At 44.0% G+C, this 21,421-nt stretch overlaps 1 protein-coding gene and 1 pseudogene across 1 annotated transcript in view; both read right to left on the bottom strand.

Moving 5' to 3' along the window:
* LOC120929410 (pro-glucagon-like) overlaps positions 1–16,611 on the bottom strand; it is a 38,219-nt gene extending 21,608 nt beyond the window's left edge. The window contains exons 1-2 of the mRNA XM_040340819.1: positions 15,980–16,611; positions 8,031–8,139 (exon numbers count right to left, since the gene is read on the bottom strand). Of these exons, the coding sequence (XP_040196753.1) occupies positions 8,031–8,131 (101 nt within the window). The 5' untranslated portion in view covers positions 8,132–8,139; positions 15,980–16,611. The remainder of the gene's footprint in view (positions 1–8,030; positions 8,140–15,979) is intronic.
* LOC120929978 lies at positions 12,950–13,058 on the bottom strand (annotated as a pseudogene).
* Positions 16,612–21,421: the final 4,810 nt, after the last annotated feature.

Below are 21,421 nucleotides of genomic sequence, written 5' to 3'. Positions count from 1 at the left end.
ATACTGCCTATTTTTTTTTTTTTTAATATGATCTGTCAAGTCAGCAACAGAATTAAACCTTTTCCAGTAACTATGTAACATAATGATTTGCACACACATGAGTCAGCTAATTAAGCTACAAATTGATTTGGGTGATTATGAGTGGCTACTCCCTTCAGGGAAACAATCAGAATATTAGAATGAGGAAACGGGTCCTAATTACTATTGCTCTGCCACTGATAAGTCATGCCAGCTCCGGCTCGCAGCTCCACCTTTCTCCATAGGAGTTGCTTGAAATCATGGCAGAACTAAACTTACAAGATTATTTAATGCTTTGTATTGTTGTAAACAAAATGATCTGAGAGCATTTCAATTGTGTCTTTGTGTCTGGCCAGGGTGGATTTGATTTAAATCAAGTTAATTTAAATCACGTTTTAAATCAAGATTTAAATCACTAGTAAAAAGGCTTGATATAAATCAACTCGATTTAAATCATATTTTTTAACCAGTTCCCGACCCCCGCATGTACATATACGTCCACAATATGGCACGTACAGGCACATGGGCGTACATGTACGTCCTCGCCTATTAGCGGGTGGGGGGTCCGATCGGGACCCCCCCCGCTACATGCGGAGGTCGGGTCCGCTCGGGGAGCGATCCGGGACCACGGCGCGGCTATTTGTTTATAGCCGCTCCGTCGCGATCGGTCCCCGGAGCTGAAGAACGGGGAGAGCCGTGTGTAAACACGGCTTCCCCGTGCTTCACTGTGTCGGCGCATCGATCGCGTCATTCCCTTTATAGGGAAGACACGATCGATGACGTCATTCCTACAGCCACACCCCCCTACAGTTGTAAACACATACTAGGTGCACCCTAACTCCTACAGCGCCCCCTGTGGTTAACTCCCAAACTGCAACTGTCATTTTCACAATAAAGAATGCAATTTAAATGCATTTTTTGCTGTGAAAATGACAATGGTCCCAAAAATGTGTCAAAATTGTCCGAAGTGTCCGCCATAATGTCGCAGTCACGAAAAAAATTGCTGATCGCCGCCATTAGTAGTAAAAAAAAAAAATTAATAAAAATGCAATAAAACTATCCCCTATTTTGTAAACGCTATAAATTTTGCGCAAACCAATCGATAAACGCTTATTGCGATTTTTTTTTACTAAAAATAGGTAGAAGAATACGTATCGGCCTAAACTGAGGAAAAAAAATGTTTTTATATATGTTTTTGGGGGATATTTATTACAGCAAAAAGTAAAAAATATTGAATTTTTTTCAAAATTGTCGCTCTATTCTTGTTTATAGCGCAAAAACTAAAAACCGCAGATGTGATCAAATACCACCAAAAGAAAGCTCTATTTGTGGGGAAAAAAGGACGCCAATTTTGTTTGGGAGCCACGTCGCACGACCGCGCAATTGTTTGTTAAAGCGACGCAGTCCCGAACTGTAAAAACACCTTGGGTCTTTAGGCTGCATATTGGTCCGGGGCTTAACTGGTTAAAGAGCAACTGTCATCTCTGTCCCGCAGCGGCTCCTCCTCTGACCCGCTGTTGACTCACCGACAGTCCCATTCACTTTAATGGGACGGTTGGGGATGTGGCAGTGACACAACAAGGCGAGGGACATGGCGGCAGCAGGTGAGTGGGTGCCCGCTAACAGGCGCTGCCATGATGGATCTGAAATGACAGGTTATTTTTAAATGTAAGGACTTATTCTTGCCGGTAGCTGGAATCTTTAATATTTGCAAACAAAATGAAGGTTTCCTATTTAGAATAATAAGCTGTCAGGTTAGTAAAATGGCGATATCAGAACCGATTCAATCATACAGTTTGTAGTGTACATAGATTTGCAAAACAATGGGATAAAGGAATATTCCTAAACTTTGTTTTATCTCATGGTTACTGTGAAAAAGTGTGAATGCATCAATGCAGTGCATGTTATCTCAGCTTGCAGAGCTTGGATTCATTAAATGAGTTTACAAAAAAAAAAATATTGCAAAATATACAACCTCATGCTACATAACTAAGCTCCATTTCATGATGAATAAACTAAATTAATAATGTATCTTAAATAGAAAACTATCTTTGGATAGATTTTTGCTCCAAAAGCATTTTATTAAAATTAATTTGATAAAAATCAAAGATTTTTTTTTTTAATTATCGATTTCTGCCAATTCGATTTCTGCCAATTTATCTACTCATGATTTGGCTGGCTATGTTGGCCAAACAAAGTGTTTTTTTGGCAAATTCAATCACCAAACAAGCAAATGTACTGAATGGATGTAACCCAATAGGAATGTTTACAGGCGTACTCCCTACACATAAGACCCCTTTCACACTGAGACAGTTTTTAGTTGTTTTAGCGCTAAAGATGGCACCTGTAACGAGGGCTTGAAAACTGCCTCTCATGCCTCCCAGTGAGACAGTGCACTTGCAGGTCGGGAAAAAAAGTCCTGCAAGCAGCATCATTGGGGTGGTGTAGGTGCCCTGTACACAGCGTGCCTACACCACCCCTGCCCATTTGGAATGAACAGGCAGCACTTTCCAAGCACCTGAAAAGTGATTCAGAAGCACAGCAACACAGGCACTTTTAACCCCATCTTGGGGGTTAAAATTCCCTCGCTAGTGGCCGAAAAGCACTGCTTAAACAGTGGTAAAGTGCCACTAAAACTAGCAGCGCTTTACCGCTAACGAACCCGCTGCCCCAGTGTGAAGTAGCCTAATTGTTGGAAACGTTCTGAATATTTTTGGCTGGCCTTAGGTTGTTCATCAGGAAACAAGGGCACATTTGGTAGTTTTTGATGTTGCATAATGTTAGGGGCATCTATCTAAGATACACTACGCCACCGTAACTTATTTTTTTTTCAAATCCACAAAGAATGCACGCCGTAAGTTACGGCGGCGTAGTGTATCTTTGGCGGCGTAATGGCGCGGCATTCAAATCTCTATGATGGGGGCGTGTTTTATGTAAATACGTTGTGACCCGATGTAAACAACGTATTTTTTTTAACTGCGCATGCGCCGTCCGTGGGGGTATCCCAGTGCGCATGCTCGAAATGAAACCGGAACAAGCCAATGGTTAGGACGGTGACGTCATTCTACGCAAATCCCTATTCGCGAACGACTTACGCAAACAACGTAAAACAATTCAAAATGCGAGGTGGGAACGACGGCCGTACTTAACATTGAGTACGCCTCATAATAGCAGGTTTAACTATACGCCGGAAAAAGCCGAACGCAAACGACGTAAAAAAAATGCGCCGGCCGGACGTACGTTCATGGATCGCCGTAAATAGCTAATTTGCATACTCAACGCGGAAATCGATGGAAACGCCACCTAGCGGACGCTGAAAAATTGCATCTAAGATCTGACGGCGTACTAAGACGTATGCCTGTCGGATCCATCCGAGATGCCGTCGTATCTTGTTTTGTAGATACACAACAAAGATACGACGCGCAAAATTTTAAATTACGCGACGTAGCAAGAGATACGCCGGCGTAATCCTTTTGTGGATCTGGCCCCATGACTGTAGATATCTCATTTATGTGTAAATATCCATATAAATAATCATTACGAATGGGTGGTTCAGGATTTAGGGACATTGGGGGGAGATTTACTAAAGAATCTGATACAGCTGTGCATAGTAACCAATCAGCTTCTTATGCCGCGTACACACGATCGGAATTTCCGACAACAAAACCGTGGATTTTTTTCCGATTGAATTTTGGCTCAAACTTATGTTGCATACACACGGTCACACAAATGTTGCCAGAAATTCGGAACGTCAAGAACACGGCGACGTACAACACTACGGCGAGCCGAGAAAAATGAAGTTTAATGATTCCGAGCATGCGTAGGATTTTAGTGCGTCGGAATTGCATACAGACGATTTGAATTTCCGACAAGAACTTTTCCCGTCAGAAAATTTGAGAACCGGCTCTCAAATTTTTTTTGCTGTCGGAAATTCCGACAGAAAATGTCCGATGGGGCCTACACATGGTCGAAATTTCTGGCCAAAAGTTCACATCAAACATTTCTTGTCGGAAATTCCGATCGTGTGTACGTGGCATAACTTCAGCTTGTTTAATTAAGCTTTGACAAAAAAAAAATGGAAGCCGATTGGTTACTATGCACAGCTGCACCAGATTCTATGTGCACCAGTTTTAGTAAATCTTCCCAATTATGTTTATACAGAACACTTTGAGGTTGATTTACGAAAACTGTAGACATCTGGTGCAGCTCTGAAGTTAGAAACGGATTGGCTGCGATGCACGCCAATACCAGATTTTCCACTTTAGTTTTAGTAAGATCAACTCTTTTGTGTTATAATAAAAACAAATACCGTATTTGCCGGCGTATAAGACGACTGGGCGTATAAGATGACCCCCTATTTTTCCAGGAAAAATGTTGGTTTTGGGATATACTCGCCATATAAGACTACCCCCTTCCTACTAGTCTTTCTGGAAGCTGAGGGGTAGCTGGAACAACCACTGACAGGAACAACCGCTGACAGAAACAGGCTTTTTTCAAATCTCACTGTGCCATTACATGCCTCTCTGTGCCATTACATTACATGCCTCACTGTGCCATTACATTACATGCCTCACTGTGCTTTTACATTTTATTACATGCCTCACTGTGCCATTGCATTACATGCCCCCACTGTGCCATCACTTGCCCCCACTGTGCCATCACTTGCCCCCACTGTGCCATCACTTGCCCCCACTGTGCCATCACTTGCCCCCACTATGCCATCACTTGCCTTCACTGTGCCATCACTTGCCCCCACTGTGCCATCACTTGCCCCCACTGTGCCGGCCAAGACGATCTCCCTACCTTATTTTTTTGCAGATTCTGGCTTCCAGGCTGCGGGCATCTATGATTTAAAAGCCGCGCCTTCTCCTTAGACTGTTACGTGATAGGCGGAACACAAATTTTCCCAGCAGGGCCTCTGTTCAGTGTTCCGCCTATCACGGATGTCCTCTCGTCCGAGGATGAGAAGGCATCCGTGATAGGCAGAACACTGAACAGAGGCCCTGCTGGGAAAATGTGTGTTCCGCCTATCACGGAACAGTCTCATGAGGAGGCGCGGCTATTAAATCATGGATGCCCGCAGCCTGACGGAGTCACGGAGACTGTCCTCGGCTAATAAGACGACTCCTCGACTTTGGATGCATTTTTTTCCATCCAAAAGGTTGTCTTATACGCCAGAAAATACGGTATTGTAATTTGAATGTGGTGTTAGATACACTGGTACACATAATTAGATGATAATACATTATTTATATGTGACTAGGTTATCATATGGAAAGTATAACTCTCCCTACAGATTTGAGACCAAGATAAAAAAAAATCCTATTTAAAGCGGAACTTCAGTCATTTTTCATCTTTACCTGCCTAAATCACAATCACAGGTAGCCTTCTGCCCAAAATTAGAAAAATTGTTTTGTTTTAAAAATGTTAAATAGTAGAACATGATGTATTTTATTGTTAAAGGTGATGAATAAGTAAAGACCCACTGGTGAAGGCTGCCATTGTCTGACTCATGGGTGTGTATACACTTTCAAAATTATTTAAAATCACAATGCTGTGTCTCTAAATGTGATGTTCTAGCAAAAAATATATTTGCATACCACATTCTGTCCAGTAGAGGGAGGCCTTGCGCTATAAAAAAAATGGTACTCTGCTAGATCAGTGTTGAAAAAAAAAATCTGTCTAGTCATAAAAATGGCACTTAATTCAAATATGTTTTTTGGTATACAAAATGTACCTAGGATGATTAGGTATTTGAAGTAAATAGTTATTAATTGTTTGATAAGACGTAAAAGCTCTTGGCTCTTGTCCATAAATATCTGAGGCTTTTGCCTTGTGACTGTGTGTGCCATATAACAAACAAGGAAATATTCTAGCATGTGACAATACACACGAATGGCCATTAAGCGTTCTATAGGGTCCTTTTCAATGTTCAGTTATGCCTTGTTTCCACTGCACGGATCGGTTCGGGTCAGAAAGAATGGAGCGGTTAGAATGGGACCGGTCTATTCTGCAGAGCATTTCCACTGCAAATCGGACCATCCGGGACCATGCAAGGTTTAGAAAAAAAGCCTAGCACATCCACCAATCAGTGAGATGTATTTGTAGGTCCGCCCTAATGGAACCGTTCCATTCTCTATGGCCCCACATCTGAAGCAGGACCCAGAATGGTCCGGTACGGTTCGCTTTTATGGCACGCTTTCATAATGGAAACACCCAAAAAAGCGAACCGAACCGTACCGAACCGAACCGATCCGCTCAGTGGAAACGAGGCATTAGTTACATTGGCCCAGATTCAGTAAGCAATTGCGCCTGCGTAACCATAGGTTACGCAGCGCAATTGCTTACTTGCTCCGGCGTTACGAATGCTCTTGATTCAGGAACATCGTAACGCCGACTGCAGCCTAAAATCTGCGTGGCATAAGGCTCTTATGCCACACTTATTTTAGGCTGCATTCTTGCGTTGACCGCTAGGGGGCGCTCCCATTGTGATCAGCGTATAGTATGCAAATTGCATACTAACACCGATTCACAAAGTTGCGCGGGCCCTGCGTACACAAGGTACGGAGTTTCCGTACGGCGTCTTTAGCGTAAGGCTGCCCCTTCTAATAGTAGGGGCAGCCAATGCTAAAGTATACCCGCCCTTCCCGCATTGCGACGTTCAAATTTTACGTCGTTTGCGTAAGTGATTCGTGAATGGCGCTGGACGCCATTCACGTTCACTTTGAAGCAAATGACGTCCTTGCGACATCATTTGCCGCAATGCGCGTCGGGAAAGTTTCCCGACGGAGCATACGCTCTACGCTCGGCGCGGGAGCGCGCCTAATTTAAATGATTCCCGCCCCCGGCGGGATCATTTACATTGCGCGCGCTTACGCCGGGCAATTTTGCCGGCGAGCCCTCGCAATTTACGGAGCTACTGCTCCGTGAATCGAGGGCAGCGGCGCAAATTTGCGGGGGCGCAGGGCAAAATCGTTGCCCTGTGCCTCCGCAAAAAAAGAGCAAATCTCTTTGAATCTGGGCCAGTGTTTCTAACATAGGCGTGCACACAGGCACACCCTAATCACCCTGTGTGGTGCAGATTGCATCGAAGTATACGCTCAGAAAAATACAGCATTAAATGGCACATAACACACCGAAATGGGTGGCGCTAAAGAGCAGAAAATCCACGTAGTTTTTTGTATGTTGGCTGAAAAAAGTTCTGCCGTCTGTATGCAGAACAAGTTCACGGCCAACACCCTTTGGACAAAAATCCACAAATGTATCCGATGGAAATCCGATCGTGTGTACAAGGCTTTAGTGTTATGTTGAGTGAATTCTGTTCAGCAGCAGAAACAAGAACAAAACTGTGTTTGTCTCAAAGTGGTCTGAGCAGAGGCTCACCTTCCAACTAGACAAAGCATACATATCTACATTGGGGTGGTGTAGAACCAAGAACCTTAAAACATACATTTCTATAAGCTTTTTTTTCAATTAAAATAATAAAAATGTTATAAATACCTGCTCTGTGCAATGGTATTGCACAGAACAGCCCGGACCTCCTCTTCTGGATCATTTGCTGGTGCTGTCGGCTCCTCTTCTTCTGTGTCTGCCCCCAGCATAACAAGCCACATGCTATGGGGCAGACATGTGGATTCACTCCTGAGCTGTGCTGTGTGTGTCCATAGACACACACAGCCTGACTCTGAACCGCCCCCGCTCTGCTTACAGGTTTTGATTGACAGCAGCAGGAGCCAATGACTCCCACTGTGACAAGAACTGCAGTTGTGCACAGCACTGGATATATACATTACTTACATTCTTTACCTTAATGCAGGTAAAATCCATTAGGGTAGAATATTGTGTCAATGTATAAATAAGCATTTATGAGATGACTGTAATTCTGTTTATGATGGGAAAATGCGTGTCCAACAACTAACCAGAGAAAGGCACAAGTCTTCTGTGTAAAAGTACATCTAGCTCAGTGTGTGCCATATTGCTTTAATGACTGGCTTATATAAAAACATCCTTACCTGGTTTCATCTGAAGAATCTCTTACCACAATCTGCAGACTGTCTCCAGCCATAATCAGGATGATTGCCCCAGTGAGGTACATTATTTGTGTCCTTTTCATTTGGTGCGCTGGAGAGCAAAAAATACACAGGATGGAAATGTTACCATAACTTCTACCATGCATGAAATTGTGGTTTTGTCATGTTTAGTTCTGTGTTGAGGCCTAAGATGCCTTGAAAAAGTATTCATACCCCTTGACATTTTCCAAATTTAAATGTAAATGTATTTTATTGGGATTTTAGGTGATAGGCCAATAACAAAGTGGCACATAATTGTGAAATGGAAGGACAGTGATAAATGGTTTTCAATTTTTTTTTTACAAATAAATATCTGAAAAGTGTGGTGTGCATTTGTATTCAGCCCCCTTTACTCTGATACCCCTAACTAAAATCTAGTGGAACCAATTGCCTTCAGAAGTCACCTACCGTATTTATCGCGGTATAACGCGCTCTGGCGTATACCGCGCACCCCCAAAGTGGCCCCCAATCCTGTGGGAAAAAAAGATTATTTTTTTTTTTGTACTTACAGTTTTGGTGTCTTGCGCGGCGTCCATCTGCGGCCTCGTCGGATCCGGCGTCCTTCTGCGGCTTCGGGTGTCCTCTTCGGCGGGTCCGGCGTCCGTCTTCGGCGGGTCCGGTGTCCATCTTCGGCGGGTCCGGTGTCCATCTTCGGCGGGTCCGGCGTCAGGACGTCAGTACGAGAGGCGCCGAGACTGCCCGAAGATTCACGAGTGTACTGCGCTCGCTATATGCGGGCGCAGTATTCAAACTCGTGGCGGGAAAGCGGGTATCGGCGTATATCGCGCACCCACGATTTTGCCCTGATTTTCAGGGCAAAATAGTGCGCGGTATACGCCGATAAATACGGTAATTAGTAAATAGTCCACCTTTGTGTCATTTAATCTCAGTATAAATGCAGCTGTTCTGTGAAGCCCTCAGAGGTTTGTTAGAGAACCTTAGTGAACAAAGGTCATGAAGGCCAAGGAACACACCAGACAGGTCAGGGATAAAGTTGTGGAGAAGTTTAAAGCAGGGTTAGGTTATATAAAAATATATCCCAAGCTTTGAACATCTTATGGAGCACTGTTCAATCCATCATCCGATAATGGAAAGTGTATGGCACAACTGCAAACCTACCAAGGCATGGCCGCCCACCTAAACTGACAGGCTGGGCAAGGAGACCATGGGTAACTCTGGACGAGCTGCAGAGATCCACAGCTCAGGTGGGAGAATCTGTCCACAGGACAACTATAAGGCTGCTTTCACATTGCAGCGTGGAGCCGCGGTGATGGTATAGCCGCGCTATTTGTAGCTCGGCTATACCGTCGTATTTACCGCGATATTCGGGCACTAGCGGTGAGGTTTTAACCCCCGCTAGCGGCCGAAAAAAGGGTTAATACCGCCCGCGTTGCAGGCGGTATTACCGCAGTATTACAGGGCTTTCCCATTGATTTCAATGGGAAGACGCGGTATAGGAGCGGTGAACATACCGCGGTAAAGATGCGGCTAGCAGGACTTTTGGTGTGCTCCTGCTAGCGCACCGCTTCAATGTGAAAGCCTTCGGCTTTCGCATTGAACACTGCAGGGCGTGATTTTTCATGCGGTATAGCAGCGCTATTTTTAGCGCTGTACCGCATGAAAAACGCCCCAGTGTGCAAGGGGCCTTAGTCGTGCACTCCACAAATCTGGACTTTATGGAAGAGTGGCAAGAAGAAAGCCATTTTGGAAAAAAAGCCATTTGCAGTTTGCGAGGAGCCATGTGGGAGAAGAGTAAGCACAGTGTAGCTGTGCGAAACTAGTCCACCTCTGTTCTAGCTACTGCAACCGTGGTGTATGTTATTGTTTGTATGGAATATTCAATAAATGGACTTCAAGAACGTCGATGTGTAGCCAATTTCTATCCTTATTCATGTGGAAGACGGTGCTCTGGCCAGATGAGACCAAAATTTAACTTTTTGGCCTAAAAGCACAACGCTATGTGTGGCGGAAAACTAACACTGCACATCACCCTGAACACACCATCACCATTATGAAACATGGTGGTGGCAGTATCATGTTGTGGGATGCTTTCCTTCAGCAGGGACAGGGAAGCTGGTCAGATAGATGGAGCCAAATACAGGGAAATATTGGAAGAAAACCTGTTAGAGTCTACAAAAGACTTGAGACTGGGGTGGAGGTTCACCTTAACATACAGCCAGAGCTACAATGGAATGGTTTACATCAAAGCATATTCATGTGTTAAAATGGCCCAGTCAAAGTCCAGACCTAAATCCCATTGAGAATCTAATGCCGCGTACACACGATCATTTTTCGGGGTGTAAAAAATTAAGTTTTTTTTTTATGTCATTAAAAACGATCGTGTGTGGGCTTCAGAGCATTTTTGAAAACCATTGATCATTTTCCTTCTACTTCACATTTATGTGCCACTTTGTGTTGGTCTATCACATAAAATCCCAATAAAAATACATTTACGTTTTTGTAACATGACAAAATGTGGAAAATTTTCAGGGGTATGAATAATTTTTCAAGACACTGTATATAAGAAAAGCTGTGTGCAGTTGTTACCAGGACAAGAAGGTACAGACCGCAATAAAAACATTGCTCACTGTACTAAATAATGGCATTGAGGAAAGTGGTTAATTACCCAAACCCCTTTCCCCCCAGTCGCCTCTGGAGCCTTTAAGAGCTTCTAGATGCCGGGCAATGGGGATGTAATATATTGTTGGTACCATTACTTTGTTCTATATTTTAGCTTGCTGGTCATACTACGTATACCTAATGTAGGGGTTCAACCTCTTGTTCTTTCCTAGTTTGCCTGATGACATGTGGAATCAAGATCTATGACCATTTGAGGATATTCAAGTGCTGTGTCACATTTTGGACCTGTAATTTTATGATAACCATGTAAATGTAGGTGGCTATAAACCTGTATTTATGGATTGGTACTCTGAGATATACAGTATCTCTATGTTCTTTTATTAAGGATTATTACCTTATGCTGCCTTATGTGATTGGGATCACTTGACGTCCTGGTGCCCGCCCAGGGAGCTTTCTGATATGTCGGCTGTGCTTTAGCATAGAGGTGCAGTTGATACGTTATCTGGGGACCCTAAAGTTAAGGGGGAGTCTCTCTGGGAACCCTGATGCAAGGGAGCTCTCTGGGGTAAGGGGAGGCTCTCTGGGGACCCTAACGTTAAGGGGGAGTCTCTCTGGGGACCCTGATGCAAGGGGGCTCTCTGAGGACCCTGCTGCAAGGGGGAGGCTCTCTGGGGACCCTTAAGTTAAGGGGGAGGCTCTCTGGGGACCCTGATGCAAGGGGGCACTCTGGGGTAAGGGGGAGGCTCTCTGGGTACCCTGATGTAAGTGGAGGGCTCACTGGGGACCCTGATGCAAGGGGGAGGCTCTCTGGGGACTCTAAGGTAAGGAGGAGGCTCTATGGGGACACTAAAGTTAAGGGGGAGTCTCTCTGGGGACCCGGATGCAAGGGGGCTCTCTGGGGACCCTGATGCAAGGGGGCTCTCTGGGGACCCTGATGCAAGGGGGAGGCTCTCTGGGGACTCTGATGTAAGGGGGAGGCTCTCTGGGGACTCTGTAAGGGGGTCACTCTAGGGACCCTGATGTAAGGGGGAGGCTCTCTGGGGACCCTGATGCAAGGGGAGGCTCTCTAAGGACTCTAATGTAAGGGCAGGCTCTCTAGGGATTCTGATGTAAGGGTGGGCTTTCTAGGGACCCTGATGTAAGAGGGAGGCTTTCTGGGGACCCTGATGTAAGGAGGTGCTCCCTGGGGACCCTGATGTAAGGGGGAGGCTCTATGGGGACTCTGATGTAAGGGGGCCCTCTGGGGACCCTGATGTAAGGGGGAGGCTCTCTAGGGACCCTGATGTAAGGGGGAGGCTCTCTGGGGACCCTGATGTAAGTGGGAGGCTCTCTGGGGACCCTAAAGTTAAGGGGGAGGTTCTCTGGGGACCCTGATGCAAGGGGGCTCTCTGGGGTAAGGGGGAGGCTCTCTGGATACCCTGATGTAAGTGAGTACTAGGTGGGGCTCCCCGAAGGGAAGGGAGACCCCCATGAGAGCAGGCGAACTAAGCAAAAAGGCCATGTCCACCCACTCCCAAGACGTTCAGGGCTAGCCCGAGGACCGGCACCCTACTAATCACACAGTGAACAAATAACGTGCACAAACAAAAAAGACAAAAAACGTGACAAACATAGGCAATGAATTAAATAAAGTGGGGAAAGGGAGAGTGAAGAAGTGGCCATTGTGCAGTACAATGACCAGGCCCTCTGGCCAGGAATAAAAAATTCCTCCGGTCCCAGCCAAAAGGCCCAGCCCTAGAGGCAGGTGCTTAAAAAAGTGTGTATTGGTGCAGTGACCGTGGTACCAGTCAAATCAAAATGACCCTCACTCACAGTGATTATATCGGTACCCCTGGACTGCCACTCCAGGGGTACATGCACCATAGGCTTTTCAAAGTTCCAAATCCAACCCCCCGACCGGCCAGTGCAGCCCTCCACCCCTTCCAGATAGAGAGCCCTTCAAGGTTTTCTTAGTGAGAACTGCCGCTCCAGTTAGCAGCCTCCACCAATATTAGCCCTTCCAGACCCCCTGTCAATCCGGCGGATTTGCATGGCCCTACCCCGTCTCATCTCAGGGCAGTACCAGCTCCTTCTACCAGATCGCTGACAGGGATAGCACTTACACCGGCCAGCCAGAAGGCCGGACTAGAACTCGGCAAAAAGACCAGACCCAGTGCAGCCACCCATCCTCACCAGGAGCACCCTTCCAGATGGCTCAGACGCAACCATAGGCCGCCCCTAGTATCTATCGGGCAGCTTGGCATAGTCCCTGCTGAAACCATCCTTCCAGGTGCAATGACACCATTGGATTTGCATCCACCCTCCCCATGTAGGAGGTGCTTCAGCACATCCTCTGACAACTGATAAGAACAGATGTTACACTTGATCTTAGCCAAAGGGCCGAGAAGCAAAAGATTGCTGTTCACAAGCACACACCATTCAACTTGAAGGAGCTGGAGCAGTTTTTCAAGGAGGAATGGGCAAAAATCCCAGCAAAATGTGGAAAGCTCATGGAGACTTATCCAAAGCGACTTGGAGCTGTGATAACTGCAAAAGGTGTCTCTACAAAGTATTGACTTTAGGGGGGTGAATAGTTATGCACATTGACTTTTTCTGTTATTTTGTCCTATTTGTTGTTTGCTTCACAATAATAATAATAATAATAATAATAAAAAAAAAATCTTCAAAGTTGTGGGCATGTTCTGTAAATTAATTGATGCAAATCCTAAAACAATCCATGTTAATTCCAGGTTGTGAGGCAACAAAACACGAAAAATGCCAAGGGGGATGAATACTTTTGCAAAGTACTGTAATGATGTAATATACATGTGTATGCCCGCCCAAGTGTATGACTTTCTTTACTTCGCTGCTATGGGCTTTAGCCCCAGATCTTTTGTAGACCTGGTGATCACTACAATTTTATTCATGAGTCTTATTGAAGCTTGAAAGGGAAACATTGATCCATGAAGAATATACATACACTCTCAATGGTTGAAAATTCAGCCTTGTAGTGACTGAATCCTTTATGATACCAGATAACAAATTGCCTGCACGCATATCAAATATTATCTTGGTATGTTTTTATCTTTTATCTATTTGTCTCTGCAACATTTTTAATACTATATGAAATAAAATTAATATTTTTTAACATTTGTTGGCACTCCTTGTCATGCCAGTAAAGTTTTTGTGGTTGTTGTGGCTCTCTATGCTTTTCGGATGTGGCAGTGAGTGCTCTTATACTAAAACGATCCACTTTTATTTTTTTACGTAAAACCTTTATCCCAAAAGAAAAAAGTTACTGTTACTGCATATAAAGTATTATGCCACGTACACACGACCATTCATGACGAGAAAACTGTCATTTTTTAGATTGGTCGTGAAAACCGGTCGTGTGTATGCTCCATAGCAGTTTTCTTGACGAGAAAACTGCCCACAAAAAAATTAGAACCTGCTCTATTTTTTCTCAAAGTTTTTCTCGTCATTCTTTTTCTAGTTGTGATAACCGCTCGTGTGTATGCTTTTCTGAGGGGAAAAAAATGCACATGCTCAGAATCAAGTATGAGACGGGAGCACTCGTTCTGGTAAAACTAGCGTTCGTAATGGAGATAGCACATTCGGCACACTGTAATGGAATGAAAAGCGCGAATCGTCCCTCACCAAACTTTAACTAACACGAGGATCAGCAAAAGCATCCCAAAGGGTGGCGCCATTTGAATGGAACTTCCCCTTTATAGTGCCGTTGTACGTGTTGTACATCACCGCGCTTTGCTTGAGCGTTTTTTTCATGAACTTGTGTATGCAAGGCAGGCTTGAGAAGAATCACGACAAATCACGTTGAGAAAAACTTTTTTTTTGCATGACAGAAAAAAACGGTCTTGTGTACGTGGCATTAGCTGGAGTTTGGCTTCAATTTGTTAGTGTATCCAAATCTACAGATACATCTAACACTCCCCCCCCAGACTGACAATGATGCTGTCCAGAGGTTTCTCTGTTGCTTCTTCATCCAGAGTGGGGGCACTCTAATACAGGAGGTACAGTATGTTTCCGGCCAGAACACCAAGTGAACAAGGAGGAAAACATGCCTAAAAGTACAAAACAAATGCAGCCTCCACATCTAATGATTGGTAAACTGCAATATAATCAATTTTTTAGTTTTGGGTTTAATATGGCTTTAATAATGTTTCAGTGCCTTGGATTTACTTTAGTTCCGCAAGCTTCATGGCATGATGTTCGATATGTTTTTTTGCTCTGCAAGTGGCCTTGGTATTTCTGCATCTAATTATTTCATATTCTTTATAGTCTAGTACAGGTATAGCTTTTATTAAAATTTTGTTGCGCATTTATATACATTGTATCTTTGATACGAACTCTTTAATATTAAAGGTCAGACTGTGTAAGTGCCATTGGACTGTCATTGCTTATTTCCTTCTCCTTCTATTATGCTTGTAGTGATCTGAATCTACTGGCAAAATAAGGCATACACCCATGCAAAAATTGGAGTATGGCTTCATTTAAAAGGCATAGTAATAAATAGCAACGCACCATCATCCAAATTACTCAAGCAAGACAGGGAGGAGTGGGGACAAGGGAATAGTGGCTGAGACTAACCCTATGGCATACACCCATGGTATGGTTAAAATGAATGTGCAAAATTACTTATTATGGCATGAACTATGTATTTTATGCAGTAGGTTTACTATATTTAATTATAAAAATATATTTTGGGTATGCTTTTTGGAAAATATTTTAGATTTACAGTTTTCTTGTTTTGTTTTAAGTCAAAATCAATGTACTTGCTTAAAACAAGCAATTAAGAGTACAATAATAAAGAATGCAATACAAATCACTCAAACCTCAGTTTAATGCAAGCAGATCAAGATAACATATTAATTTGTTTTCTTTGCCTTAGTAGATATAGATGAATACAGATTTTTTAACTGTATTAAAAAATAAATATTCTAAATATAGGATGGTTTTATTGTAGAAGGTGACACGTATGGTATGTATCCTTGCAGCAACACTCAAATGTTTAAAGTAAGTTTGATACATAAAAAAAATGAGTTGATGTATAAAGTTTGACTAGGCATGCATGAAAAGTAGCATTTTGTGAGATGTGACATAAGCATACATATATGTTTTTCTACCACTGCAATACATATATTTTTTTTCCTACCACTGCAATATTTTTACATTTTATTTTGCATTGTATATACACCATAAACTATAACCATAATACTTTTTTCTCAAATGATAAAATGACATGCTCAAAATGAAATGACATATATTAGCTGCTACTAGATTAATTAAAAGATTTCAATATGGCAAAAGCTTACCTTCTTTAGGGAAATTGTTGCTGCTCAGGTGTCCTCTCTGCTTGTGATTGTCTCTGTTTTCCTATTCCCCACATGGTGTCCTTTTATAGTGTTATCTAGCTTTTTCCTGACAGGTAGGTCAACAGTTCTTCTCAATTTAGACTTACAAGTCATTATAATTTAGAGTCTTGCACATTTCCAGCATGTATTTAATAAGAAGATGCTACCATGGTTCTTTACATCATCTGCAAGAGGCCGATAGACTAATCATGTTAGTTATGAACTCAGAGTAGATGTTTGGCAAGAGAAAAGGTCAGTGCAAGTTGTCAGATAAAATTGTATGTTTGATACTAAATTCAGTGCCCAAAGGTAGAATGACAAGTCTACATGTTACACACACCAACACAAATATAATACCACACGCCAAGTGCATTCATGAGTTATTAGTACCTCTAAAACTCCAGATGACAAATTTAGGAATAAATAGATCAAATGTGGAATGTACCTCTAATTCTATACATTTGGTGCCAAGAGCCAAATGATGTCTTCTACACTCCATGCACTCATGTAATCTAATAAACACCACAAACCGGTGAAAGATTGCTTCCCTGCAAAAAAATTTGCTCAACTATAGAAGGCAAATGTCTGCAACCTAAAACAAGTGTTATGGGTCTCTAAATATGCTGCTTTCCACTAGTGGGTACCAGGACTGGACTGAGACCGAAATTTAGGCCCCTTTCTTCATCCAGACCGGCCAACTTTAAGTTTGTAAACAAGCACAAAAACAGTATATAAACTATACGCAATTGTGCAAAAAAACATAAGGGCCCGGATTCATAGACATCGGCGCATCTTTATGACGGCGTAGCGCATCTCTTTTACGCTACGCCGGCGCAGCGCACAGAGGCAAGCACTGGATTCACAAAGCACTCGCCCCCACTCGCTGTTAAAGATACGCTGGGCTTCCTCGGGGTAATCCAGCGTAGGTGGAAGTGGGCGTGAGCCATGCTAATGAGGTGTGACCCCATGTAAATGATGGACTGAGCGTCATAAAGATATGAATAACATACGGCGCATACGCCGTCCCGTGGACGCATCCCAGTGCGCATGCTCAGAATCACGTCGAAACAACTGTCTAAGATACGTCGAATCACTGCCTACGACGTGAACGTAACCTACGCCCAGCCCTATTCACGTACTACCTAAACAACGTAAAATACGATGGCTGTGTTCCCTGGTCCATACCTTAGCATGACTTGCGCCTCCTATATGGGGAAAAACTTTACGCCGGAAGTACGACTTACGCAAACCGCGTATATTATGTGCCGGGCGCAACTACGTTCGTGAATCAGCGTATCACCCTCATTTACATATGTGCATGGAAAATCAATGGTAGTGGAAAATGCGGCCAGCGTAAATATGCGCCCACGATACGACGGCGTAGGAAAGTTACGTCGGTCATAGGAAGCCTATTTTCAGGCGTATCTAGTTCTGTGGGCACGGCGCACAGATACAACGGCGCACATTTACACTTACGCACGTATCTTGAGATACGTCGGCGTAAGTGCTTTGTGAATCCGGACCAAGGAGTCCTCACTCACCTCTTTTATTATTTTACTTATTCTCCTCTGTATTTTTCTCATCCTTCTCACATCACTGCATGAAGTGGAGGGCGAGCTGTTTAGCCATTTCTTTGACAGGCTGTCACTGAAACCGGCCCACAGAGCCATCGGCCCACCGGGAAACTCCCTGTAGTCCCTATAGCCAGTACATGCCTGGTGGATACTGTCGCTGGAATCACAGGGCATGCTAGGATAGGAAGTGCTTAGCAAAAGTTCTACCAGCTGTTTGTGATCTACTTTTTCATTTGAGTCTCCTGCCACTGAAGATATGAAATCAAGCAAACGTGTTGAGAAGATGAAAAAACGTGTAGAGGGCGCTATACCACTCAGTGCTACTGAATAGTGAACCAAAATTAATGAGTAAGAAATAGATAAATTAAACTATCTCTAATGCATATATAAAAAATATACAATATTCCAAAAGTGTCTCTGTGTCCAGAGGAATCTGTAAAAAAATGTCCCAATAGGTGTTCAATCAATGCATCACATGTGAACGAAAAGAAAAACAAAAAGAAAAACAAATCTTCTTTCTTGAATATTCTTTATGTGCAGAAAAAGGAAAGCCGTCACCAAGATGCCTTTCTTGTTGCTCCCAGTCCCGATCTGCAGTTACAATTGTAGCGATAAACCCCAAAAGGGCTGCTGGAAATATGCTGGGTCCCCTTTGCCTGTTCAGAGGCTTCCTACCCTGTTTCCAGTCCCAGAGACACACTGACAAATTCAGGCCCTGGTCCAGAAGTCGTGTTAGGATTTAATAAAGGTCTTGAACAAAATGCAGGGAGGAGAGTTTTTATTGTGCAGAATACCCAAAGCACTCACACATTTTGGAGGACAGCTTCCTAAATATATTGTACCTGTAGTAGCACTTGCAACCTCAAAAATAATGCTGATAGGGGACAGCCAGGTAATCTGTAACCCTATGCCAGGAGTCACAGTCCTTGAGTTGCAAATTGTGGCATCTCATCTTCAAGCAGTACTTACATACCTCAAGGTAAAAGCTCAGGGGCAGCTTCTGCCCAGCTGCCCTGCAGCACTCTTCAGTAAATATTTCCTGCTTCAGCCCAACTTCCACAAGCAAACTTCCTTCAGACAAGTTTCTACAGGCCATCAGCCTATGGCACCTGTGAGGCCTTGTAGCAATAGGAGAGAGAGATGGATCAACCCCTCCCAAATATTTATCTTCTTCAGAGCCACACCAGGGATTTTTTAGGGTCAGATGACTTTTCATGACTCCAGTGATTGATCCTCTCACTCTATTTCTGGAATATTCTTCTAAATTTAGCTAGAGCCAGCCCAGAGCAGGGGTGCTACACAATGAAAACTGCTGTCAAGTGGAATGTAAACTAAGGTGACCAGACTTGACAGGCTGTGAGGCCGTCCGCCTCACAGCCTGTCAAGTCTTACTCTCCGGGCCCCGGCTACCAGATGGGGAACGGAGGTAAGCAGGCAGGCAGCTGGCCGGGACTTGAGCCAAGGCAGAAGAACATGCGAGCGGAGCTGAATGGGCATGCACCCGAAACTTAAATAATATTTCCTCCACTCCAACTGGCACATGATCATCAGAAAGGGACACAGATATAGAAAAAAAATACACCCCTCTAAGCTAGTAGGAGCGGCGAAACGGGGGTGTGTAATTCAGATTTTCTTTTTTATTCTGCACTGTCTGTCTTAGAAATTGCCCCAGCCCCTGTTCAAATCCAATCCGGGGACAAAACCGGGGACAGACTTGGTCCGGGGACAGTGTCCTCAATCCTGGGACTGTCCCCGGAAACCGGGGATGTCTGGTCACCCTAATGTAAACAGTACAATAAATAAAAGTATCTCTTTGCAGGGTAATGTAATGTAAAAGACACTGAACAGCCTTGGAGATGAAATTTCCCTAGCAAATTAACATCACATATGTAATTGTGATCCGCTGATTGATTTGTATTGCCTGGTGTTAAGCCCTGATCAAGTCTTCACTCTGTAAGTGCATATTTATTCTTTTTTTTTATATATATTAAAATTTGTTTTTCCTTCACTATCCAATGTGCTCTGTCTTTCATTTTTACCACTAGTTACTGTATATTACCTTTTGGGTATTCACAATGATCAGCTTGCTCTGGCATCAGTGAAGCATGGTTTATTTAAACCAGAGATCCTCAAACTATGGCCCTCGTTAGGGATGAGCTTTGCGTTCGATACGAACGTATGTTCGACTCGAACATCGGTCGTTCGCTCGTTCGTCGAAACTCGAACAAAACGGGTCGTTCGCGCCAAATTCGAATGACGCAAAACGTCCCATAATTCACTGCGGCGTTGAGCGCTGATGATTGGCCAAGCATGCTGTATGTCCCGCATGCTTGGCCAATCACAGCGCGGAAAAAACGAAGAGCCATAATTGGCCAAAGCCAGGCTGGCTTTGGCCAATTATGGCTCAGGGGGGTTTAGTACACGCCCCACACTATAAAAGGCAGCCTGCAAGGCGGCCTCGTGTAGTGTGTTTCGGCTTTGTGAAAGAGAGGAGCAGTCAGACAGTTAGAGAGAGAGAGATAGATAGAGACACAGGGCCAAATTCTCAAAAACATGTGTAAATTTAGGATTATCTAACTTATGTCATTTAAGTTACGGCGCCCTAAGTTGGTGTCGTAAGTACCGTATTCTCAGTGCATTTGCGCACAAAATTGCGCCATCCTTAACTTAAGTTTCAATGCGTAAGGCGTGGTTATGGCAAGTGGGAATGAAGTGGGCGTGCTTCATTGTAATGAGCCGTGACCCCATGCAAATGAAGTGCCGGCCGTACTGCGCATGCGCGCACAAATCTGGACCTCACTGCGCATGTGCAGAACTTTGGTCAGCGCAATCAGTGAGATAGGTAAAAGGCCAAGCGTACTTAGTTTGAAGATCGCCCTGTGTCTAAATAGCCCCAGTCAAACAGACTTCAATTGCAAAAGTATTTCCCTGTGTTCCCTTCCTAAAGCAAGTTGCTTCTGCTTTGAACGTTTGTCAGTGTTTGTTGGTAAGATTAGTTTGTGAGAAAAGTGTTTGTGGAGTTGGAGGGTATAGTTGGTGTTTGTTTTTGCTAATTTGTTCTTTGTTTTGATTGTTTGCCTGTTTGTTTTTGATAGTGTTATTTTTTTGGTGTGTTTATATTTTTTGTTTTCCTTTTTTGCCTGTTTGTTTTTGAATTAATAGTAGCTGTCTGTATATTTTTTAATTTTGCTTGTTTGTATTTTCTTTGTTGTGTGTGTGTATTGTTGTTTGTTTTTTGGGTGAGTTCCCTGTTGCTGGGTGTTGTCTGTCATGGCTCCCAAGCGCAGGAAGCTTAATTTTACCCTGGCAGAGAAGCATATACTTGCTCAGGGCGTCATTAAATTTGGGCGATTTCTCCATGGCCCTGAGAGCCACAACACCACCCCGGCCAGGAGGAAGGAGATCCTTCAAAAGATCACCGATCGGATCAATGCTGCGGGGGGGGGGGGGGAGACCAGGACCATCGCTGGAGTTAAAAAAAAAATTAATGACTTGAGGAGCGTGTCCCGGAACAAGCTGGCAACGCTGCATGCCCATACCAGGGGCACTGGAGGAGGGGGACCCTGCCCAGTCAGGATGAGTGAGGAGGAATGGGCAGTGGCCCAGTGTTTCCACCCACAGCAGGTGGTGGGCCTGCCTGGCTTTGACAATGATCCTCTTATGAGGACAGGTAATTTTTTACAATTTCTATCTGGTGATTAGCATGTGTGGGTGGGGGAAGGGAAGATGTGCCAAGTGTGTGGATCCAACAACCTGTGATTGTTTTGTGTCCTCCCCAGATGGCCAGGAGGTTGCAGCCCCATCAGCCCAGGAGGTGGCAGCCCCATCA

This window comes from Rana temporaria, chromosome 2 (assembly GCF_905171775.1).
Source record: "Rana temporaria chromosome 2, aRanTem1.1, whole genome shotgun sequence".
Taxonomy (NCBI): domain Eukaryota; kingdom Metazoa; phylum Chordata; class Amphibia; order Anura; family Ranidae; genus Rana; species Rana temporaria.
Note: the sequence above shows the minus strand (reverse complement) of the source record. Positions and strands in the feature narration are given on the sequence as shown.